The sequence below is a fragment of the Amphiura filiformis genome, chromosome 20, assembly GCF_039555335.1.
Source record: "Amphiura filiformis chromosome 20, Afil_fr2py, whole genome shotgun sequence".
Classification (NCBI taxonomy): Eukaryota; Metazoa; Echinodermata; class Ophiuroidea; order Amphilepidida; family Amphiuridae; genus Amphiura; species Amphiura filiformis.
In genome coordinates this window covers 30,646,615-30,670,270 of record NC_092647.1, presented here as the reverse complement: position 1 = coordinate 30,670,270, position 23,656 = coordinate 30,646,615, and the positions used below count along the sequence as shown (strand labels likewise).

Below are 23,656 nucleotides of genomic sequence, written 5' to 3'. Positions count from 1 at the left end.
TACACTTCTTCCTTCACCTTTTGTTGCACAAAAAACAGTACTTTGTTAGAAGTACACCTGTCTGTGGATTTCTCAGTTTGTGTCAACTCGGCAACAGGTTTGTTTGCTTTCATCTATCATAAAGGCATATAACAAGTTTTATTGCACAAAAAAGTACATCTAACAATACACCACATTTATTACGAATTAATTAATTTCTATAATTTTCATACTTATGACTGATATTCAAAATTTTATATTTCATTTACTTTAACTAAATGTGGAATATTATCATTTTATGAGATATCCCAGTATAATCATGAAGCATGGAATACATGGTGTTGCAACTATATGGAACACTTCATATTATAACCATGTCATCTTTTAAACAAAACCCCAAACACTCATTTATGTAAGGATGCCTATCATTTGAACTATACCATTTGCACCCCGACGTTGAGGCAGCTTTTTTGCCGATTCTTCATATGCGTGTATGACAGCCCTTTGAGCAAACCCTAGCGATTTGAGGCTGTTTCTAGTGAAATGGGTACTGACATCACTACCACAGCTAGTACTCTGTAAAATTATTTTTATGTGTTTTATATCATAAGTGTATACTATATGTACACATCATGAGCGTTGTTTGGTTGACGGATACTGGTGCTATTTTAAGTATAATAATAATTTTATTATTATTATATTGCAAGATAAGATGATTGCAGGGAGATTGTATACATCACAGAAAAGATTGCTACTTCACATGATATTTCCAGAGGAATAATGGGAAATTAAATTTGTTCATATTCTATATTACCTGCTGATTTTAAGAGAATAACATGTTCATATTTCTGTGACATCCATGTTTTGGCAATGTTTATGAAGTGGTTCAATCAAGACTGAGTTGTGCAGATAACTATTGATTTGTGTGCAGAATATAACTACCGGTATATGCAACACCAAATTTGGAAGGACCATTCATCATGGCCCATGTGTGGACTGGAAGCAAAGGGATAACTAGTAAATGACATACTAGTAAGTAAACAAAACAAACTGTTCTAAGATCAGAAATGTACATAACTTCATGAATAAATGAGATGTGTGGAAAACAGTGGAATCCAATCCAAGAGCCCAATTTTGTTGCACTTTCTATAAATCAAACTGCACATTTAAGGCAAATTTTTCCTGGAAACTAGGCCGGGACAAAGCTTGTAAATATATCAAATAGAGTAACCTAGGCCTGAAATTAAGACCCAGTGCCATAGGGTCAGGAGGGTACCTGAGAGTCTGCCCAAATGTCCAAGCCATAATAAGTAAAACACATAAACATAAAAAAAACCATGAATACAAAATTGCAACCTGATATTATACGTTGTGTTAGCCTGACAATTGTGCCCAAGGGATTTTGAACATACTTAGAAAGCATACCAATTATTTGAATTAACGCCTGACTTCTCTCATAAACTTCAAAAGCTGAAATTTTAAATGTCTTTCCACAGCTTGACATTAATTGGAGCCCAAAGAAGATATCTTACGCTTCCCACAATGCAGTTCTCATATTTCAATTTCCTGTACTGATTTGTTTTCTAGTGCATCATGGGTCGATAATGATGAATGTACCTCATTGAACAGAGCACATCCAGATCTTGCAAAATGTGTTAATTTCTTGACTATCGATCCATGTTTAACCATTATTATGTTTTGATGAATCCAAGTGTGTGAAAATATTGGATCCAAAACATAATAATGACAAAATTGGATGCTTTACGCCCAATATTTATTGGTCTTGCTATGAGTTTTAAAATATTTATTGGATTTTAAAACTCATAGCGAGACCAATAAATATGGGCTCAATCGATCCTATTTTATATCAGTCTAGTCTCAAAATGAAAACAAAGAGAACCTGTACAAAATGGGAATGTCATTTGATGAAGTGAGGTGATGTATCATGTTGCAAAGGATTCTGGGAAGGGTAAGTTATCTTCTCTGATTGGAACCCATCAGGAATCATAGGTAAAACTACCAAGAACTTTACAACAATCAACTAGGTAATTCTAAACTTGACTGGCAATGGATGAAACAGCAGAAGTATGGAGTGCCCTTAATAACAGGTATGGTATCATAATAGTGTTGTTAATAAAAATATGGATTATATAGACTGAAACATCTACTGTACACTATCTTACTTTTAATTGGTTACATCAGCACTTTCACAGACCTGGATAATTAGCCAAATGGGCCAATTCCTGGAAACAGATTAGTTCAGGCCTTGGAATTCAAGGAAGCCACAAAGGCGATGATCTATGTTACCCTTACGACCTGGCCTTCATGCCTCTCAATTTCAAAGCATTCTTAAGTGCACAGTATCACATAGCTCACTGTATCAGCATAACTCAAGTTAGCCTAGTATCAAGACAGGATTATACTGCTTACGGAATAAAGCTGTCTAATTCATCCATGAAGTCTTGACAATAACCTAATTGCATATATGCTATTGCTAACATGAAGGATAGACCTTGCTCAATGAAAAAGCACGTTAATGCAGGTCAAAACGCCCAAAATGGGTTGAAAATAAATAAAAACATGGGAATTTGGACTCACAAAAAAATCTGAATTCAGGCTAAAACCTGAAAAGTGGCATCTCTGTGGTTGGGAATGATGTGGACTTTTGCAAAGCAACAATGAATAAAATAGAAGTGTACAGGGGCGTTTGAATCTATATAATCCAAGGCATGTGGCATGTTTGGCTATCATTGGTCACAGATACGCAATCACTTGCACAAGAGATCAATAAATAAGTATCAAAATCCAACTGTACATTGCAAACAAACACTACGAAGAGTGACCATTCTGTATTGTCTCTGATGCACCATCAGTTGGCCCAAGATTCTCAATGTTAATATCGGATGCCGATACCGGTTTAGTGATGGCATCTTGGCTTGACTCAGGTGAGGGTGGTGTACCGTCTCCTTTGCAATCAGTTGTTTGAGTATCATCTGGTTCTGTTTTTGACTCATCTGTTGTATCTTTGGCTGTTGGCTTTGAGGCATCTGTTGATTGACAAAATACAACAAATTATGTTTAAAGAATAATTAACATTTATTTGCTATCCAGAGGGCAGATTCACATTATTTTTCTCAGATCATCTGAGATGGCATGCTACAGCTGTGCATCAACCTCCATTGTGTGAAACCAGAGACTACCATGTACTGTGCACCCGTGACCAAGGCCATCCGGCAGATGCCAATACATTTTAAGACACCTACCTACAATCTATGAAAAAAGTCCTTGGAACGCTTGGTACACTCTGTCGAAATTCCGTGCAGAATTTCATATGATCATGGAAATGACGTATATTTTGCCTGGGAACAAGCATGACATCTACAACAATGATTTACCCTTCCCTCTCCCCATCAATCAATGTTGGAACACATTGGGAAACCGCTGAAGTTTTCCGTTATTTATACGCAAGCGTTCCAAGACTTTTTTCGTTGATTGTAGCTTTACAATTTTTTTACATGGATTTTACATGCATCCGCTACCTCCAGGGATGTATAGTGGGTAACATTTTCTAGTTTTTTGCAGAAATTTGACCTGGCCAGTAAGCCAATCGCTTGTGTGTAGAGTGGGTCGGGATCACCCCATTAAAATTTAAAAAGTTTTTCCCCCACACTTTCGTGTTTTTCCCAATTTTTCAGAATTAGTTTCCGGAAAATATCCTTGCACAGCACTTAAGTAAACCTATGTCTTATCTAGCCACCTGTTCCCCATTTGCTATTTGGATGGGCAAATTCAATGCCTGCGACCTCTTGAGAAAGTCTACTTTATGCTAAACTTAACCTTTATATAGATCAAGTTTTCAAAAGAAGGTCATAGCAACACATGAACCCCTTCAACCCCCAACAGACTGCAGAAGTCTTGTTAATGTTTTGAAGGTCAAATCAGGATGGGCAATTTCATTAAAAAAATAAAATGTGGGGCAAACCTCAATTCCTAGCTAAGACACTTCAACTAGCCCAAAGTTAACATAGACTTGTTAAGAACAAAATTAAAGGCTTATTTGTGACACGATCTGCTCCATATGGGGGCCAAAGGAGGCATTTTGAAAATTGAGTTACTAAACTGAGCTCAAAAAGAAACTTATACATTTTTACAACTTGTGAAACACAAGGTCATATCTTAAAATACTGTCAATCAAAATGAACCAAAATTACACACAGGATTACTTTAATACTCTACTCAAAACACATGTCAGTAACCAAGCAGTTGTCCAACTGACACAACAGCAAAATGCACTGTCATGGGACAGCTTCCTGGACTTCCTTCACTTTCACAGCCCAACATTTGTACATGGACAAAAAATCTGTGAGAATGCACACAAGATCCTTGCACAGATGATAAAACGGTGCTGCTTTCTGCTTTTCATACACTTTTTTCATGAAACAGGGCTGGGCTGTGAATGTGGTCCAGGAAGCTGTCCCATGTCAGTGCATTTTGCTGTTGTGTCAGTTGATAACTGCTTGTTACTGACATGTGTTAAGAGTAGAGTATTGAAGTAAATCTGTGTGTAATTTTGGTTCAATTTGATGGACAGAGATTTCAAGATATGACCTTGTGAAAAATTATAAGTTTCTTTTTGAGCTCAGTTTATAATTATTACCCTGTAGTAACATTAGGCAATCTTGTACTGAAAACACCAAAGGTCTAGCATGGTTCTAAAGTTATGAGGTTTTGTGATACATATTTTCTTATGTTTTTTATTGTTTTTTACTCCATATTTTTGCCTTTATCTCAGTTTCAAATTTGCCGCTTTTGGCCCCCATGGACCAGATCGTGTCACATTTAGCGATTGGCTAATTCAGAAAATCATCTGAATCTACGTTTTAGCACCTTTGTTTGTAGCATAGCTGTACTAGCATAGCCTGCAAGTGGTTAAGCCCAAAGCCGTGTATTACAGACAAAATAGGACATTTTACATGAAATTGTAATATCTCTACTTAAGTAGAGAAATTAGTTATGTATTTGAATTGAGCTTCAACTTTATCAACACTGCTAAACACTTGTGAGACCAGCTTGGTCATGCTGTGCATGCCAGAGTAGCCAATGCAACCAAATTGAATGACCTGCGATGAAACCTGGTTGAAGAATGGAATGCCATTCTACAGCAACGTGTGACCAGGTTGGTGTGCAGCATGCATGGGAGGAGCTGGCTGATGTGGCTTGTATGGTTTTCCACCCGCTATTGATGTTAGTGACTAGTGTTATTTGAGCACAAAATAATGGTCAATTTGGCACATTCTGTGTTGAGACCCCACTACATTCACAAGACGTGTACTCAACCATGAAAAAGGTGATTGTTTCAAAATGTGGTGGCATTTTAAAGGGAAAGAATGTAGCTATCCATTGATATGAAACACGATATGAACATGTCACAAATAATAATCTGAGATATAGATGCTTGAAAAAACTTAATTTTATTCATTTTTTGCCAAAAGTTTTCATTTCAAAAATACTTGACGACAATTTTAATGACTTATCTTTCATAGCAATTTATACGCCTGTAATTTGTGTATACTTTGATTTGATAATACACCAGTTTAGGGCTTACCTTCTTCTTGCTGTGGCTCTTTTTCTTCCTTCTCTTTACATTCCTTCTCCTCTTTCTCCTTCTTTTCCTTTGCCTCTCTTTCTTCTAGCGCATTCTGGGCAGCAACAAATATCTTGTGCTGCTCAGCCAGGGCTTTGCATGACTTCTTATGAGTGAACCAGTGTAGTTTTTGACATGCCTGGGTGCAATAATTTACCTGATAAATAAATGAAAAATAGGAAACATCAAACAATTAATTTTAATTCTCCTGATATGCATTGTCTATTAAGGAGTAAGCAGTACGGCTGGCTCAATACCATATAGTACCCCTGGCTTCATGCCACTTACTCCAAGAAAAGAGCCCATTTTCCCAATACGAGGGCTGGTCAATAAGTTCCCGCAACTATGGTGTATCTCCGCTCATGCATGACTTGGATGACTGTTACTTACGCTAAATACAAGTTTGTACTTTTGTCTTTCAAAACAAATATGTATTAGCGATACTGAATACTTGATTACGTAATGACATTAGCATAAACACAATAGTGTATGGGCACTGCCTGATTTATGGTGAAAAATAGTCAAGGAAATCTCGCGCCAAATTGAGGTATTGTTACATAATTCCAAATATCTCGAGAATAAAAGTATGGAATCTGGCGCGGTTTTTGCAACTTTTAAGACCGATAACATAGGAATGATGCTGTACTCTTTTAGATCTATACCATTTTTATTAAAGAAAAGAGGTCGTGTTGAATATCTCCAATTTTGAGTAGGCTTTATCACCCATTGTTCTTTACATAATAAGAGATAGAAGGATTAATCGATGACAAAATTTAACAAATGGTACCTGGTTTGATTGGGTATCTACTGATTATTAAAAGGGAGATCCCAGTGGCGAAGTCACAAACATTTCTTTCTTGATCAAACCTTGTTTTCAAAAGGTCATGTTTTTGTAATCAAAGTAGCACACCATAGAGAGGCTCTGGATTGAATAAGAAATTTGAATTTCGAAAGGTATATCTAATTCTAGCATAAGACTTGATATAGCAATTCACTCACCCAGCTGCTGTTCCATAAACCTTGTATTAGTCATATTTTTAGCGCTTTTTGATGAAATTTTACTTTTTTCATACATTTTTGGTACTTTCAATCATGCGTACGTACCATCAGCGCATACGCATATTTCTATTTTTTTTTGCAACAAATTCTATTGTCCTGACTATGATCTCTCATACCATACAAATAATCATATTTGTTTTTGTTTTATTTTGGAGATAATTTGGATTATTTCTTCTACCGTGTGGGCTCTTTTCTCCCGATTTTCACACCATTTTTGTTTGTCGTTAAGGCCTATTTTTGGTGAAGTTAAAAGACAGTGTCTTTCATTATATGTTGACGAATACATTTCTTCTTTCACAATTATCAATTGAATATACTCAGATTACCTCATACCAAAAATAAGGCTTGTAGATTGCTTTGGTCCTCACTTCTGCTTCTTTTTATTACACGTTCCTCAACTACAATTCAAATTTCCCGCCAATGTTGACAATTGTCAGTGTACATATGGCAATGACTTTATGCAAATGAGATTACGTAATTAAAGGTACTCTGATAGTAATTGTTGTGTGTTTTGAAAGACAAAGGTACAAACTTTATTGATCGTAAGTAACAGTCATCTAAGTCATGCATGAGCGGAGATAAATAATGGTTGCGGGATATTATTGACCAACCCTCGTATTTACTCTTTTAAAACTGGTCTGAATAGCCTCAATTGAAATATAAGATATATATACATATATATGCTGAACAACAGTTTTAATTTGGGAAAGTTTATCATTTCATAATTAGGAGGTGAAGAATGTTATGTTCTTCTATATTGTATGTCTCCATGCATACCTGCCAACATTTGAAACTCCAAAACCGGGACGCTTCCAGCCATGATTTTTATAGCTAATCAGCAAACTCTACAAAATGCAAATTTATTCCCCTGATGTGATTCGGAAATTCATGAAAACTGCACTTTATATAATCTCCTTAAACGTTATCAAGCTTTTTGGTTTCTGTGGAGTTTTGATGTTCAATTTTGTATTGCATAAAATGGGGCACAAATCAAGGAGACCATGTGGAAATCCCATTTTTTTGCAGGAGCACCGTTTTTCTTTTCTTCCTGGAATAAAAAAAATGGGACACACCCGTTTTTCACTGATTGGACACACAGAAAACAGGACAAACATGGATAAAATGGGAAAGTTGGGAGGTAGCACTTCATATACTTTTATACATTACCCTGCGATGTGCCTCTTTCACCCAAGTTGTGCTTTCCATTAGGATTAGCTGCTATATATATTACAGTGTATATGTCACAGAATATGACAGGCTTTGACATTGATTTTACACTAACCATTTTACACACAGAGCATTTCTTCATTGCTTTTGATTCCCCACAAGCTGAGCACATCGTCTCTGTATCTACACTGCGACTACCGTTGATGCCTTGTGTCAATATTACCAGTGCAGTTGGATCATCTCCCTGTGAACAAAATAATGAATGGAAAGATCACAAATCTAATGAGGAAAAATAAAATCTCTAACCATTTGGATTAGTTGATTGCTAACAGTTTCAATGATTGGAGCAATTACCGAATAGGGTGCAAGTCTGCTATACTAGTCTTATTACAAGACTACCCTACCCCAACCCTAAACTCAGTAAACGAGGACTGGATTCAAGTCTAACAAGTTGCACCCTATTCAGTAATTGTACCCAATGATTATTGGTGTAAACAGTAGTTTGAATGCAGATCTTCTGCAGCATTCACTAATTCTATGCAGAGTTAACACTTATTTTAATGTAAGACAGTGGCAATGTGAGCGAGCATGCAAAAGTGACGGAACGGATGGGAATTTCCCGGCGTTTGGAGTCGTTATGACTCATCACACAAGTCAGTAATGTATCTCTGATCTTGACATCAGTATATTCTGTTCTGGATAAGAACTGAAACACTGACAGTACAGCAGTGTCCTGTGTTGATAAATTGCAAACAGCATATAGCAATGAATTTTAAACAATGTCCGCAGAGAGTCTGTTTGTGCTGACGCAAATACAACTCTCAGTATAAGGCAAATAAAATTTATACATGAAAATTGTGTATCCGTAGTAGGAAAGTATACACACAAAATATGTGTCACTCTCTGCGTTTGCTGGTGGTTACATGTAGGGGTGTGTGTGTTTGCGTGTATGGGTATGTCATAAGCCACATGACAAAATCTTGACAACAATGGGTATTCCATTTGAAATCCACACCACTATGATATACAGTAAGCCAAAGAATTAAGGTACCAGTTATGTTCACCCCTGTATATCCTAAATAAAGACAGATATGTCATAATTGGAACCAGCAGCCAATAGCTGCATCTTTCACCTCGAATTTAAGTTCTCATTCGTTGAAACTGTTCAGGAATTCGAAATACAGACATGGCGATCCAAAAACCCAAGGAAGATGCCAATTTAAAAGTTGCAGTTTGCTCCATTGATGCCCTATTGATTTGTACACAAAACGTTCGCAAACAAGAGAACTAGCGCCATGCTTCCATTGATTAGCAGGTTATAACTAACACAAAAGTGCAATTTTTGTTTCTTCATTAGGTTTTAGATCACCGTTTCTTCAATTTTCAACCAATTTCCACCAATAAGGTGTTAAATCAGAGCCTAAGAGTACAGGAATTGGCTGCTTGTTTTAATTTTGACATATTTGTTTTTATTTAGGATATACAGGGGTGAACACAACTGGTACCTTAATTCTTTGGCTTACTGTACATGACCTTCACATAAGGAGGGTGAATTGCAAATGGAGTCACCCATTCAGGTAACCCCATTTGAAATTCACACTCCCTGTGTAGAAGATTAAGGTCATGTCTTCGATTCCATGGGGGTGTATGGATTTAAAATGAAATAGCCCAATGGGTATACTTACAGGCTTTGTTCCAGCGATATTTCTGACCATCTCTTGCAGAAGTTGAGACTCGTAATATGTGAATTCCTTGATGGAATCTCGGATAAACTTCTCCATTCCCAATTGGAAACCATCACTTTCTCTTCCTCGTAAAAGGCTAGCAATAAGATTAAATGATATAGGAACCTCATGTTAGTTATTGGGTTAATAATCAAATATTCCATCAGTAATAACAGTAACAACAGATACCCATCTATCTATATCTGTCTTTCATTTAAACTGGGAGTTTGCTCCTGGGATGTAAGACAAAGAAACAAAACTGCAAATAATGTGCATTGTTTTCTAGCCTACATTCTTGAACAGGTTCCCCTGACTTGCCAACTTTCCAAGGTAGCAAAGTTTTTGTGAGTACTATAATCTGATCATAATGGACTGGATAATGAGAATGCAAAATCTTTACGGATTTGGGGTCAAAGCCTCAATATACTGTGCAAGTGGACAAGTTTTGTGCTGCAAAATTAATAATGTTTGATGTAAGGACGCTTGGATTTGCAAATTTAACAAGGGAGACAGTTCAAACTTGGCGAAGTGGAACAAATTCATTGTGCAAAAATGTTCACTCAATAGTATACCAGATCTTGTCTCAAAGTAATCAAGCAATGAGTATGACCTTATACACACAGGGAGTGTGAATTTCAAATATGTTAACCTGAATGGGTTAACTGCATTGGAAATTCACATGCCCTGTGTGGGAGATTAAGGCTACCGCATGTCTTCCATAGGGATGTATGGATTTCAACTGGAATAGCCCTATAATTAAACTGAGTTAAAGTGCTCAGACTACTATTATAAAATAAACCATTTACAATTTTTTCAAATTTTTCAAATGGGGTAACCTGAATGAGTTGACTCCATTTATCCCGTAAGTGGGAAATTAAGGATGTGTCTTCCATAGCGGACGTATAGAAATCATCAAAAATCTACACAGTGACTTAGCTAACCACCCATCTGTCCTTCCATTTTAGACTGGGAGTTTGCTCCTGGGACAGGCAAAATTCATGCCTTTGACAGATACTACATTATAAATGTAAGTGTTGAAAAAGGCTATTGATCTTTTTGTCAGACCAGATTTGCAAAACAAGGCCATAGCAACACATATTTGAACTCTACAAACTCGTACAAGTCTGGTCTAACTTGTTTTGTGCATACGGACCTTAAAGGTCAAATTAGAACAGGTAATTTTATTCAAATGACAGGCAAACATCAAATTTTTGGCTAAGACCCTGCATGCATGTCACTACCAACCTTGAGGCGAAGCACAGTATAGTAGTCTGCACGACATAGGCTTGTTTAGAAGTCGACTAATCGTCACCCAAATAGTCGCAACTACGACTATTGGTGATTATCAAGGGTCAAAATTTGCTTGAAGTTCAAGCTTACTTTTTTTGTTGTTCAGAATTCACTTTAAAACATTCACTGCATTGGTGTTCCTGTCGAAATGAGGGTTCTTAAACCAAAACAAATGAATGCAAATGGCGAACTAGTACAATCTGCACATTGGAACATTTTATTCACAACAATAAAGCTGTACATATAAGCAAAAGCACAACATGACATTAAATATACACAGGAATGAGCAATAGGTAAAGTTACAACAAACTTTCACAAAGATTTTCAAGTTGGTAGCACAAGTTTTTAGACAAATTTTTAGCACTTTTAGAACCTGTCTTTGCTTCAATTTTGTTGCTTGCTGAACTTTCAGGAATAGTCGCCAATTGGCAATGTCGCGACCTTGACTGTTGGCGACTTAGCCGTGCAGGCCTACAGTATAGACACTTACTATTTGATGAATCCCTTGATTCCAGCTCCCGAATCGTCCACTATGGTATCCCATTTATGGCACCCACGTATAACGCAGGCTAGGTAGTGCATCTTAATGGACAGCACATCATTAGGATCACCAGGTCCTTTCATCTGTTTCTCACTGATACAATCTAGTACTCTTGCTATCTGGGCAGCTTCATTGAAAAGATGTGAGTGGGCCTCTAGGAATTGACACAACTGAAATAAATGCGATATAAATTCATAATAAAAAAAAAGTTACATGCACTGGTGCATGTAAACCATGGTTTAATACATGCACAGCATTATATCGGAACTATCGTGATCTCAACATGGAAGACTTCAAGTGTGATCTAGAAAAAGAACTTGCTGTTAAAGCTCAACCTGATGCCGATGTAAACATGAAACTGAACAATTTCAATATTGCTTCTACTCGTGTCCTTAATCAGCATGTCCCATCAAGTACAAGAACACATAAAATAAGACCAAGGTTCCCATGGTACTCACAAGAAATAAGTGAAGCTCGTAGGGAAACACGTAAACTTGAAAGAAGGTTTAGGAGAACTCATCTCCAGTGTGATAGGGACAATTTTAACAAGCAACGTATGCATGTAAATAAGTTGATTGATAGATCTAAAGCTTGTTACTACAAAGATGCTCTTAAAGATGCTGACACCAAACAGACATTCAGAATACTTGGCAGTGTTATGCACCAGAATGTTAAAGCTCTTCCGTCATTTGACACTCCAGACGTCTTGAGTAACAAGTTTGCTCTTTCTTTCAATGAGAAAGTGGTCAAGATCCAATCTGGTATTGATAAAAATGTTGTATCTGATCATAAGGATTTGTCTATACGTCATGATATCGCTCAGAATATAGGTGTCAATCTCGAGACCCACATGTCAAGTTTCAAATTGCTCGATGACGGCGGTGAGGTTCATGAGATTGTGGCCAGTTCTGCAGACAAGACCTGTAATCTTGATTGTGTTCCTACTTGGTTGCTAAACAGCAATATCAGTGTTGTTTTACCTTATATCGCTGAAATTGTAAATACATCCCTTCACTGTGGTGTTTTCCCAAGTGAGTTGAAACAAGCTATTGTGGCGCCTATACTAAAGAAATCTTCTTTAGACTGGAACGACCTTACCAATTATAGGCCTGTCTCAAATGTCAACTATATTGGTAAAGTGATTGAGAAAGCAGCCATATCTCAGATCAATGAGCACATTGAGAGTAACGGTTTGGACGAAAGTTTGCAGTCTGCTTACAAATGCAGGCATAGCACTGAGACTGCTTTGCTCGTTGTCAAAAAGCGACATCATGACTGCCATTGACGAGAACCAAGCTGTTTTCTTAGTCATGCTCGATCTTTCTGCTGCCTTTGATCACACAATTTTGTTTAACAGACTTGAATGTGACTTTGGTATCAAAGGCACAGCACTCGAGTGGTTTCAATCTTATATGACTGATCGCAATTTTCAAGTATGTGTTGGTGGTAATATGTCTGAAAGGCAAATTTGGAGTACCTCAGGGCTCTATAATCGGCCCTAAGATATTCACAATGTACTCTCAACCTGTTGCTAACATCATTCGTAAATTTGGCATCCAGTTTCATATTTATGCCGATGACATCCAATTGTATGTTTGTTTTAATCCCACAATACCGGTGATAGTGCTTGCGCTTTATTTAAGCTAACTGCTTGTGTTGATTGAAATACATCGTTGGATGAACAGCAATAAGTTGAAATTAAATCAATCCAAAACTGAATTCTTTATTGCCGCCTCTCAACATAATATGAACAGATTACAGGACACTGAAATCCACATTGGATCTGACATCATTCGTTCATCTAACACAGTAAAAAACCTGGGTGTTATTTTTGACTCTACCATGAACATGTCATCTCATCACATCATTATGTCGCTCTATACATTTCTCTCTTTGGAACATATCTCGTATAAGAAGATTCATCAACAGGGACACAACCAGCCATGCCATGCGAGCCCTTGTTCTGTCCAGATTAGACTATGCCAACTCACTTTTAATTGGATGCAACTCTAGCAACATCACCCGCCTTCAGAGATTGCAGAACAGGGCTGCTCGCATAATCTTTCAAGTTGCTCGCCGCCATTCTACAACTCCTCTTCTCGCTAGTCTTCATTGGCTCCCAGTTAAAGATAGAATCGCCTTCAAGACACTTTTGTACATTTTCAAGTCACTTAATGATCAGGCTCCTTCATACCTCACAGACTGCATTACCATATATCAATCAGGTAGACAAGGTCTACGATCTGCTGCAGACACTTCTCGTCTTGTCATCCGTCGGAATCACCGGGTGGTTGGTGGTGGGGCTTTCAGCATTGCTGGTCCCAAACTTTGGAACAACTTGCCATCATCCATACGGTCATGTCCCACTGTCAGCAGTTCAAGAGCCATCTAAAGACTCATTTGTTCACCTCATAAGATTTTTTGTTGTTGTTTTCCTCTTTTCTTTTTGTGTAAAGTGCTATGTTCATATTCCTTGAATTTGTAATAGCGCTATATAAGTGCTGGTATTATTATTATATGTTATGCACAGTGTGCGAGTGCAAAATAAGATATTTGGTTTTCCTACCGGCACCCTGCCGCTATACACCTCCGTATCCACCAGTACAGCAGGCACCGCATCGTCAGCATTTCATCCTACCAGCACCCTATTTTACATGCTATTCTGAACAGTTACACTTCATTTGGAATTCCAAGATATGATTATCGTGGGGCTAGTGCAAGAAGACCCTATCTGCAAATAGTTGCCCTATAGATATTTATCAATTTCTGCATTCTATATTGTGCACATGCATGTGATGTGACACCTGGCAGCTATTGCATAAAGAAATCTCTTCCAATTGACTCATCTTGCTTTGAACAACTTGCCATCATCCATACGGTCATGTCCCACTGTCAGCAGTTTCAAGAGCCATCTAAAGACTCATTTGTTCACCTCATAAGATTTTTTGTTGTTGGTTTCCTCTTTTCTTTTTTGTGTAAAGTGCTATGTTCATATTCCTTGAATTTGTAATAGCGCTATATAAGTGCTGGTATTATTATTATATGTTATGCACAGTGTGCGAGTGCAAAATAAGATATTTGGTTTTCCTACCGGCACCCTGCCGCTATACACCTCCGTATCCACCAGTACAGCAGGCACCGATCGTCAGCATTTCATCCTACCAGCACCCTATTTTACATGCTATTCTGAACAGTTACACTTCATTTGGAATTCCAAGATATGATTATCGTGGGGCTAGTGCAAGAAGACCCTATCTGCAAATAGTTGCCCTATAGATATTTATCAATTTCTGCATTCTATATTGTGCACATGCATGTGATGTGACACCTGGCAGCTATTGCATAAAGAAATCTCTTCCAATTGACTCATCTTGCTTTCCGGTATCACATATAAATTATTACCAACATGCACTAGTTATAAATTGATGAACTGTTTCATTGTGGCACTCACCTTGATTGGGTTGAGATTGTTGATTAAAACAAATTTATGCAGGGCTGGAGCTAAGTCTGGTGATAATTTGGGCTCCTTTTCAAAACCTGAAATCCAAAAAGGAGAGAAAGAGCTTTACATCTTTAACATAATATTCACACTATTCATCAATTTGCCTACCTCCACCTGAATTTTAAGACTATGATGATACATGTTTTTCAATCCTGTTAAAAATGTTTTGATTATAAAAGAAAGTAAGCAATAACCTCATATTCGCTGGTGTAGTGCATGTTAGAATATGACTGTTGCTAGGTCAACTAGCTCATGCTTTCATTGTTATGAACCACTGATCGAAATGATCACAGCACAAAGTCTACCAGCATATCATAATTTGGAATGTGTATGAGCCTAAGCTTGAATCAGGAACCAATGGATACTACATGTAATGTGCACTACATCAACGAATAGATAACAGTATTGCTAAATGCACTTGAAAAAATATAATTTATCAAACAGGCCAAAATTAAACAAACCAGACAACTTTAGAAAATTTCCTCTTTCAGTTTTTCAATGTATGAAAAGCAAATATTTTAATAGAGGTTGTGCCTATGACGTATCATACCGTACATATGGCGGATTAATCAAATGCATTCAACAAAAGCATGCTTGCAATCTACCGTGACAGTTCGTCTCACACACAAAACAAATGCACTACGATCAAATAGGTTGATGACAACATTTGATTGAATGGACTGCACTGTTTCATGATTACGATGAAGGACACTGGTTCAAACCCTTTGTTTGGAGCTAATCGATAAAAGCATGCAGGGCCTTTATTTAAGTGATGCCAAATTTGGTTGAAAGCAACTGCAAGTTTCAAAAGAAAATCGAGAATATGAAATTACCTTGTGGTTTGGTGTAATATGCCAAGTCATCTAGAGAGAAGAAGTTATTGATTAGACTAACACACGCATGTTGACCTACAAATGCTGCCATCTGTGTCGCTGTCCTGCCAACTGAGTTAGTGGGTGTAGTCTTGGCACCAGCCTCAAGCATTAGCTTAGTTATAGTGGTGTTACCTATTTATGAAAAAAAGATAAATATAATCAATTTTGTGAAGAAATTATAATCAATTGCAAAAGAATGTATCTGATGAGTCATGGACACAGGTAAATGCATAGCAATAAAAATATTTATTTTGAGGGTTGAGATCCAGAAAGCCTCAACTCACAATCACCTGCTCCCACAAAATGAGCATGAAGTTGCCAGGGTACTAATAGAAGATACATGAACAATCCATTAGTCTTGACAAAATTCAATAGAAAACAAAAAGAGATTGTTGAGGAAATATTCACTTTTGAAGACCAAAGCAAGGAGCCAACTTTATGCTCATTTTGTTAGAGCTGGTCATAGTGAGTTAAGGCTTTCTGGTTCTGAACCCTCGATTTGGTAATAATAATATAGGTGTGTTCAAATTCTAGAAAAATGTAAGTAATAAACAAAGGATATAATATTTCCAATGATCATTTTACTGTTTAGATGTACTTCATTATTAATGGGCTATTCCATCTGAAATCCATAAACCCTATGGAAGACATGACCTTAATCTTCCACACAGGGGGTGTAGATTTCAAATGGAGTCACGCATTCAGGTAATCCCATTTGAAATTCATACTCCCTGTGTGGAAGATTATAAGGGCATCTCTTCCACAGAGGGTAGCATCGATTTCAACTGGAACAGCCAAACGATGAAGCCACAAAAAATTACTTTTGTTAACCCAAACATGCATAACTTCAAAACATTCAACCACCATATGCTTGGTACAATTAGAAGACATAAAGATGCAGATACCCTATAATGTACAGTGATGAAGAAGCTTTCAAACAATACTTTCCTGCCTGTTGTACAAATAGATGATAGAATGACAACCATAGTATTCAATATTGGCATATATTTTTCTGCTTTTTATTTTAATCCAATATCATAAATTTATTTAAAAGACAAATATGATGCAAATGAATCTAGCTAAGATTAAATTTGACCCAAGGTCCCTGACCTCCAGGATTGTTTGGATTCTACATGTAGTTGTACCGGGGTATAAAATAGAAACATTGCCAAAATGCAATATATTCACACAATGCCTTTTGTTATAAATAAAATTTTGGTTTTGTCAAAACATTTTGTATTAGATTAGTTCTGTTTTAATGGATATTCTATTTTTTCTATTCCTGTTTTATTTGTGAAATCTTTTGACATTTCTTTGTATTTTTAAAAACTAATTATCAATATTAAATTTGCATGATGCAACAGTGGCATATATGAGAAATGTTTTTAACACAAGTCTTCACATTAATTACCGGTACTTTAAATTGCCTAGTATGCTCTTGTGGAAAAATTGAGTTAGCTTGAAATTCCCTTGGATAAGGAACTCACTGCTAATTTGTCTCGTTGTAACCCGTACGAAACTTGGGGAGCTGATCCTGGTTGCGATGGTTATTTGTGGAACGTCTAGGGTGTGCGCTCTTGAAGCAGCAAAGTCCCTGAATTGTTGTTTAATGATTTATGGAATGATGTGGGGCCATAGTGGTCAGCGACAACCTGTAAAGTGTGCTGAGGCTTGTGGATCAACGTCTAGGCGTTGTGCCTGTGCATAGCGCACTATAAATCACTGCGCTTTTTTTTTTTAATTGCATCTTTACTCATCATATAAATTATGCAATTTGTATTGGTTCCACCAGATATTAAGCAACCTAAAAACCTGTTCTATGGGAGGATGGACCTTTCAAGTAGGATCGGTTGTTTTTTGTAAAAAGTTGGGGCCCGTATGACAGGTTTGTATCATAATCGCCTTGTGTATAATGTCAACCAGACCTTTTTGTTTCCAACAAATGAACACATTTCATATTTGATGTAATGCACAGGCTGCATCTTCTCAAATTAGGCATCAGTAACTTTTTTTGTCGTACAATCATGTGATATCCTACATGTACCTGATAAAGCAGCAAACATCAGTGTGGTGTACCCATTTTCATGTTCGTTACAGTTGACGTCCGCTCCATGAGCTAAAAATAACTCGCACAGTTCTTTGTTGTTTTTGAATGCTGCATGTTGCAATGGAGTCATTCCATGCTGGGGAAAAATAGACCAATAAATTAAACAACTACCGCTGCTACCGGTATATAGTTTAGCTCTAAGGATTAAGAATTCATTCAAAACTTACAAGTATTAATTAACTGCCACCCCTATCATCATCTTCAGATGATGATCAATTATTTTATCAATTATTTTATGCGTTTATATGTTGCAATTCAAAGCATTCTCAGAGAAGTTGATCAACTTTATTTGTTAACAGTTTAATTTAAGAAATGCTGCTGCAGCTACAGTGAAATTATGGGAAAAAATGAAAACTATAAAACAAAACTAAACTAGAATTAATAGCTTTAAAACTACAATTCAAATTCAAAGTAGTTTATTCACATATATACTTTTTCATCTTGCATGGTAATCACATGTATTGGGTACAGGCACATGATAACAATAAAATAATAATGTACCCCGGTATTCTTTTTAATAAGGGTTCATATTGAAATACCCTACCACGTTTTCACACAGAAAGAAGGCAGGATTCCCCTCGCTAAGCGCGCGCCTCAGGAAAGCTCAGTCATAAAACGGATGGATTATATGCATCAGTGATACACCTTGCCCAGGATTTTAACAAAAGAAGGCTAGCACAGGAAAGCTGCAGGATGGCGCACACCTTCCTGTGTAAAAGTAAGGGAATTTCAATATGAGCCCTAATGTATTTTTTTATCAACATAAATGTATGTACTTTAAAGTGAAAAATACAAAGAATCTGTGGTACAGTGGTAGCATTTATCTAGGGAAGAAGCATACAAACAACAATTAGCCTATGTTATTATGAGTACAATGTAGGCAAATATATAGGATAATCCAAACAAATCCTTACATCATCAAGACAGTCCACATAAACATCAGATTCGCCAAGGAGTTGCCTTATCACCTCCAAGTTAAGTTCGCCTGTACAAATGAAATAGAATACACCAAGGTTAGGCCTACTTTTGTCAGGATATTGAAATTTTAAGGTAAAAAGAGTAAATCTGGAATACCTCATGTTTTTGTACTGTATAAATGATCAGTGTATATCGCTAATTCTACAAAATCCGGTGCCAATCCACTAAAAAAATAGAAAAAATAAAAGTTGTTCAAAAATACCTGCTTTTTTGTTTATTAAGAGTAAATGTATCACTACTTTCAGATGTAAAAAATTGCCAACACCACTTGCATATTTTTCTTAATGTTTTTTAACACTAAAACTCAATGTAATGTGAGCTACGTTACCGACTACAAAATGGGCTGGTTTTACTCAATCCAAGGTCATAAAAAGCAATCTAAAGATCACTTGAGTGAAATGTAAAACAGATTTCACCATTTCATAGAAGTTTTGAAGATGCGTAAATGAGTGTGTAACGTAGCTCACAGTAACGTAGTTCACTGGTTTTTAATGTTTTTAATGTGATTTGCGAACGTTAGAACGTTATGTCGGCTAATTATAATATAAATGGGGTTCGACCACTGGTAGCTTTCACATATTATTAGGAAGTACATCTAATACAAGTGCATACTATAGAATCCTGGTAACGTAGCTCACCAATCTTAACATGGTCGGTCGAAATTTTAATGTTTACAACATTTCTATGCCAAAAATGCTACAGCATCACGATTTTTACTGTGATTTTTAAAACCTATGAGTGTTTCCTTTCAAAAACCGCAAACTACATTGATACCTCTGTTTTACTTCTTTCCAATAACGTGTGTTAAAAAGGGGTTACGTAGCTCACAGCGTTTTGGTGGAAAGTGCAATTTATTTTAGAATTACACAAAGACGTTTTAATCACTAAAAAATCATGTTGATAAACAATATGATGGTGCGTTATCTAATTAAAAAACAACAAATATGTAAAGAAATCGTATTTATTCAAAGAAACTATTCAGGGTTAGATGTGACACTTGAGCAGTGGAAACGCATTTTGAGCGATTTTTGAGCCTTTGCAAGGGTTAATCAGGCTGAAGAAAGCATTTAAAGTATGGAAAACTATATATGTCCGTGGAGATCTCGTTGAGTTCTACCAGAAAAACAACATATTTGATGCCCTAAATGCTCGACAAAGTGTTTGTTGACCAAAGAACGGAAAAAAGGCTATTGGCACCGGATTTTGTAGAATGAGCGATATTTCAAAGCTAAGGGACCACAAAGGCAATTGTTTCAGTAAGGCTAAATTGATGAAATGTGACCACAGAATTAGAGAAGGAGAACCGGGACTCCCTATATACCGCCACGTACACTCGTGCCGTCAGCTATGGGGAGAAAATTTGGGGTATTCGGGTCCTTGCCGACTGCAGCGTTGGCCGTAGCCGGTATCGCGGAACAAAATGCTACTCATTTTGATCACTTTGGTTTACGTACACAATTTTATGCCATAGAATACAGTGAAGTGTACAATGTACAAATGTCAATGCGCATTCTTTTTAAATTCAACAAGATCAAAATGTGCACACAATCTTTTGTTATAATCTGCACAATTTTCGCGCCTTCTTTACACGCACAATCAAAATTTTAACGCACTCTGCACACTTTCTTCGCTCTAAAGTTTTGGTGTGCTCCTCGCCTTTGTTACGGCAATGAATAATTTGTCTTGAGTCTGTGTAGCATGCAGAGTCTTAGCCAGAAATGAGAAATCACCTGTCCAATCTATACCAAAATTTGGCCCTCAAAATTAAAACAACTTGTCTATATAGCTATATCGTGCATGATGCATGGAAGGGTCACTGGATTCAAATATGTCCTGATTTGGCCTTTACATGTCACTTGAATTAGTCCGAAGTTCATATAATATTCTGTCAGTGCGTGCCACGTCACTTCCGGAAGTATGATGATGCGACTCACGGTCGAGTGAAAACAAGTCCCTGATTCGATTTTTGTTGATGATTTCTGTCATTGGTGTTATGTAAATTTCGATCGCAAATAGTCAGTGGAATCAAACAACCGTTTCTAAGTCTTCAGAGTGGAAGAAACTTACTTGATTTACCGTTTATATAGGCCTACTGACAAACTTAAAATTAAATTCCATGGTCAAGTGTTGTTTTTTCAGAAATTGAATGTCACTCCAACAACATCGCTATGTAGCCTCCTTCATAGCCGGTTTCTGTTGTTCATAACAAACCGTGAGTCACATGCAGTTTGGGCCCGAGACTAGAGATAGCTCGGATATTGGACCGACAGAATACATGTACCCTTAAAATCATCTGTTTTAACACCATGATTAGAGCTATCACATCTATAAAATCCATTAAATATGTAGGTCTGTCTAAAATTAGATTAGCCCATTATTTGGGGTCATAAAAATTAGGGGGGTCGTAAAATTTTTTGCCCATGATAGGCATGTGGGGGTCATAAAAATTGACTCGGTCAGCCGTCACCGACATATATCGCCCCTGCCGAAGAAAATGACATCCCCTTAAAACATTCCTCAAGTTACAAACAATGTCAAAGTCAAAATCAGCTGTTTTAAAATTGGCGATCTTTTCCTTTAGACCACCCTCGCTATATAGGGACTAAATTATTACTTTTGCATCAAGGTTTACTTTTGCATCAAGGTTAAGACAGCATTCAAGCTTTGACTTACATTTGGCGGACACGCGTGTGAAAAAAATATTTAGGGGTGAAAACAGTCAAAATTCTTGATTGCTTTAAAAATGTTTCTAGGGGTAAAATCAAATGTCACATATTTTCAGATTTTGGCACTTAAAACCCCTTATTTTGAGCTTGAAAAAGCCATAACTCCTCAATGGTATGAGCTATTGAGATGCTTTTTGTGTCTTTATGTTCAGTATTTCACTAGCTAAATAGTGGTATAAAACTTGACACAGTTGAATGTACTGACAAAATTAAAGTAGTAATATGTTACCCCTACCCCTAACATTTCAAGCGGTGTGAAAAAATAAATGCCTTACATAAAAAAAATAAGTCCTTCAAAACTGTGAGGTTTAAGGCTAAACAAATATAAACTTGCTATAGCCAAGGCCTCCCTAAGCTAGAGCAAGTTTATGTTTGTTTAGCCCTGAGAGTCCCAGTTTTGAAGGACTTATTTTTTTTGCGCCAATTTTCGCTCAAATTTGAAGACTTCGGGCAGAAATATGCCTGTACAGTGCTATGGGGAACATTTTCAAGTTGACAATTATGCATTTTTTTATGTCAGATTCAGTTTCTACACCCCAGAAAATGTTCCTTTAAGTAGGATATCTTTCACTTTAAGTTCCCACCATTATGTCCGCCAAACGCAAGTCAAAGCTTGAACGCTGTCTTAAACAGTTGCCAAACACTTTGAAGTCAAGGTTTAATGTATTGGAAGGAGGGCAGGGCTTCGATAAATGAGGGAAATTATGGGGTAAAAAACAAGGTTAAAACAACTTTTTGGAAACATGTGAAAACAGCTATTCTGCAAAGAAGTTTTTGTCTCAAAGAACAATTTAAAAATGATCGGAAAAGCAAAAAACATACCTTCATACAATCAGCATCACTTCCGTCACATAAAAAGATGATCAGATGAGTGAAAAGTGGCAAAGATGTGTGAAATGGGGGATTTTTTAAAAGAAAAATACATCGTATTTTTAGAGAAATTCGCCATCTTGAATAAATACAAAATTGCGTCATGCAGTAAAATACTGTCAAACGCGCTTTAAAAAAAATGCTTGATACGCGAGCGTAAATCACCGTCAAAATGAGCGTACATCAAGCGCTTGTGCTACGCGAAAGTTTTGGAGTTTGTATCACCGGTTTAGTATTCAGCTCTTTTACGTCAAAAATTGCGATAAAAACGTGGATTTTGGAACAAAATAAAGCTTATTCGACGAAATAAAAGGTATGTTTGTATAGCTAAGAACGTAAAACCTTGTTGTGAAAGTTTAATTCAAATGGTAAAATGAAAATCGTAATTTTAACCTTATAACTCGGGTGGTCTAAAAGAAAAGATTGCCGCTGTTTTTTCATTTGCTGCATGACGCAATTCTACATTTTCTTCAATTATCAAGATCATGATGACGTCATGACATGACATAACTGTCATAAGATGGTAAATTTTAATTTCTTGAATTGAAAAATAATTAATAAAATGTATTTTTTTGAGGAAATCCCCATATTTCTCAACTAGGGCCCATGAATGTTGTTTCGGGCTACCATGATGGCATGATCCAGCCAGGCCAGGCTTCCAGCCCATGGCAAATGCATGCAATAATGCATGATGATGAGCTCTCATGCATTGCATGTGAGCTATAGCTAAAATAACATTTTCTCGATCATGAGAGCTCAATAGACACGCAATGACAATTGCGTCGGCGTACTACCACTACAACGCCTACCACACGCGCTGCATTTTCATGAGGAGGAGAGTGGTCGCGGAGGAGAGTGGTCGTACTTTTCAGAAGCTCCCATTTTAGTTTTTAAAATTGTATAAATTTCCCCCTTTTTTGGTTTTCTCATCGAGATTTTTACCCTACCGCAGTTTATATGAACATTTGCGCATACGTGGATTACATTTTTCTGGATTTTTGATGACCACAGGAGCTGTATTTTAACTGACTTTTGTTTTCGCGCCATTGGATTTGGAAGCCATATGCAGTTGCGTCATACAGTCTGCTGAATTCCGCAGTTGTGAAATTTCTCTTCATCGCAATTCCACCGCAATTTTCTGGCCACTGTTCTTGCCATCCTCATCCGTGGATTTTAACCGTCTCGTTATTGATT

General features: G+C 36.9%; 1 protein-coding gene across 1 annotated transcript in view; it reads right to left on the bottom strand.

Annotated features, from left to right (window-relative positions):
- Positions 1-984: 984 nt before the first annotated feature.
- Positions 985-23,656, bottom strand: part of LOC140141996 (ankyrin repeat and MYND domain-containing protein 2-like) — a 28,008-nt gene continuing 5,336 nt past the window's right edge. The window contains exons 2-10 of the mRNA XM_072163895.1: positions 18,803-18,873; positions 17,826-17,964; positions 15,740-15,913; positions 14,856-14,941; positions 11,354-11,574; positions 9,535-9,670; positions 7,965-8,093; positions 5,585-5,780; positions 985-3,026 (exon numbers count right to left, since the gene is read on the bottom strand). Of these exons, the coding sequence (XP_072019996.1) occupies positions 2,809-3,026; positions 5,585-5,780; positions 7,965-8,093; positions 9,535-9,670; positions 11,354-11,574; positions 14,856-14,941; positions 15,740-15,913; positions 17,826-17,964; positions 18,803-18,873 (1,370 nt within the window). The 3' untranslated portion in view covers positions 985-2,808. The remainder of the gene's footprint in view (positions 3,027-5,584; positions 5,781-7,964; positions 8,094-9,534; positions 9,671-11,353; positions 11,575-14,855; positions 14,942-15,739; positions 15,914-17,825; positions 17,965-18,802; positions 18,874-23,656) is intronic.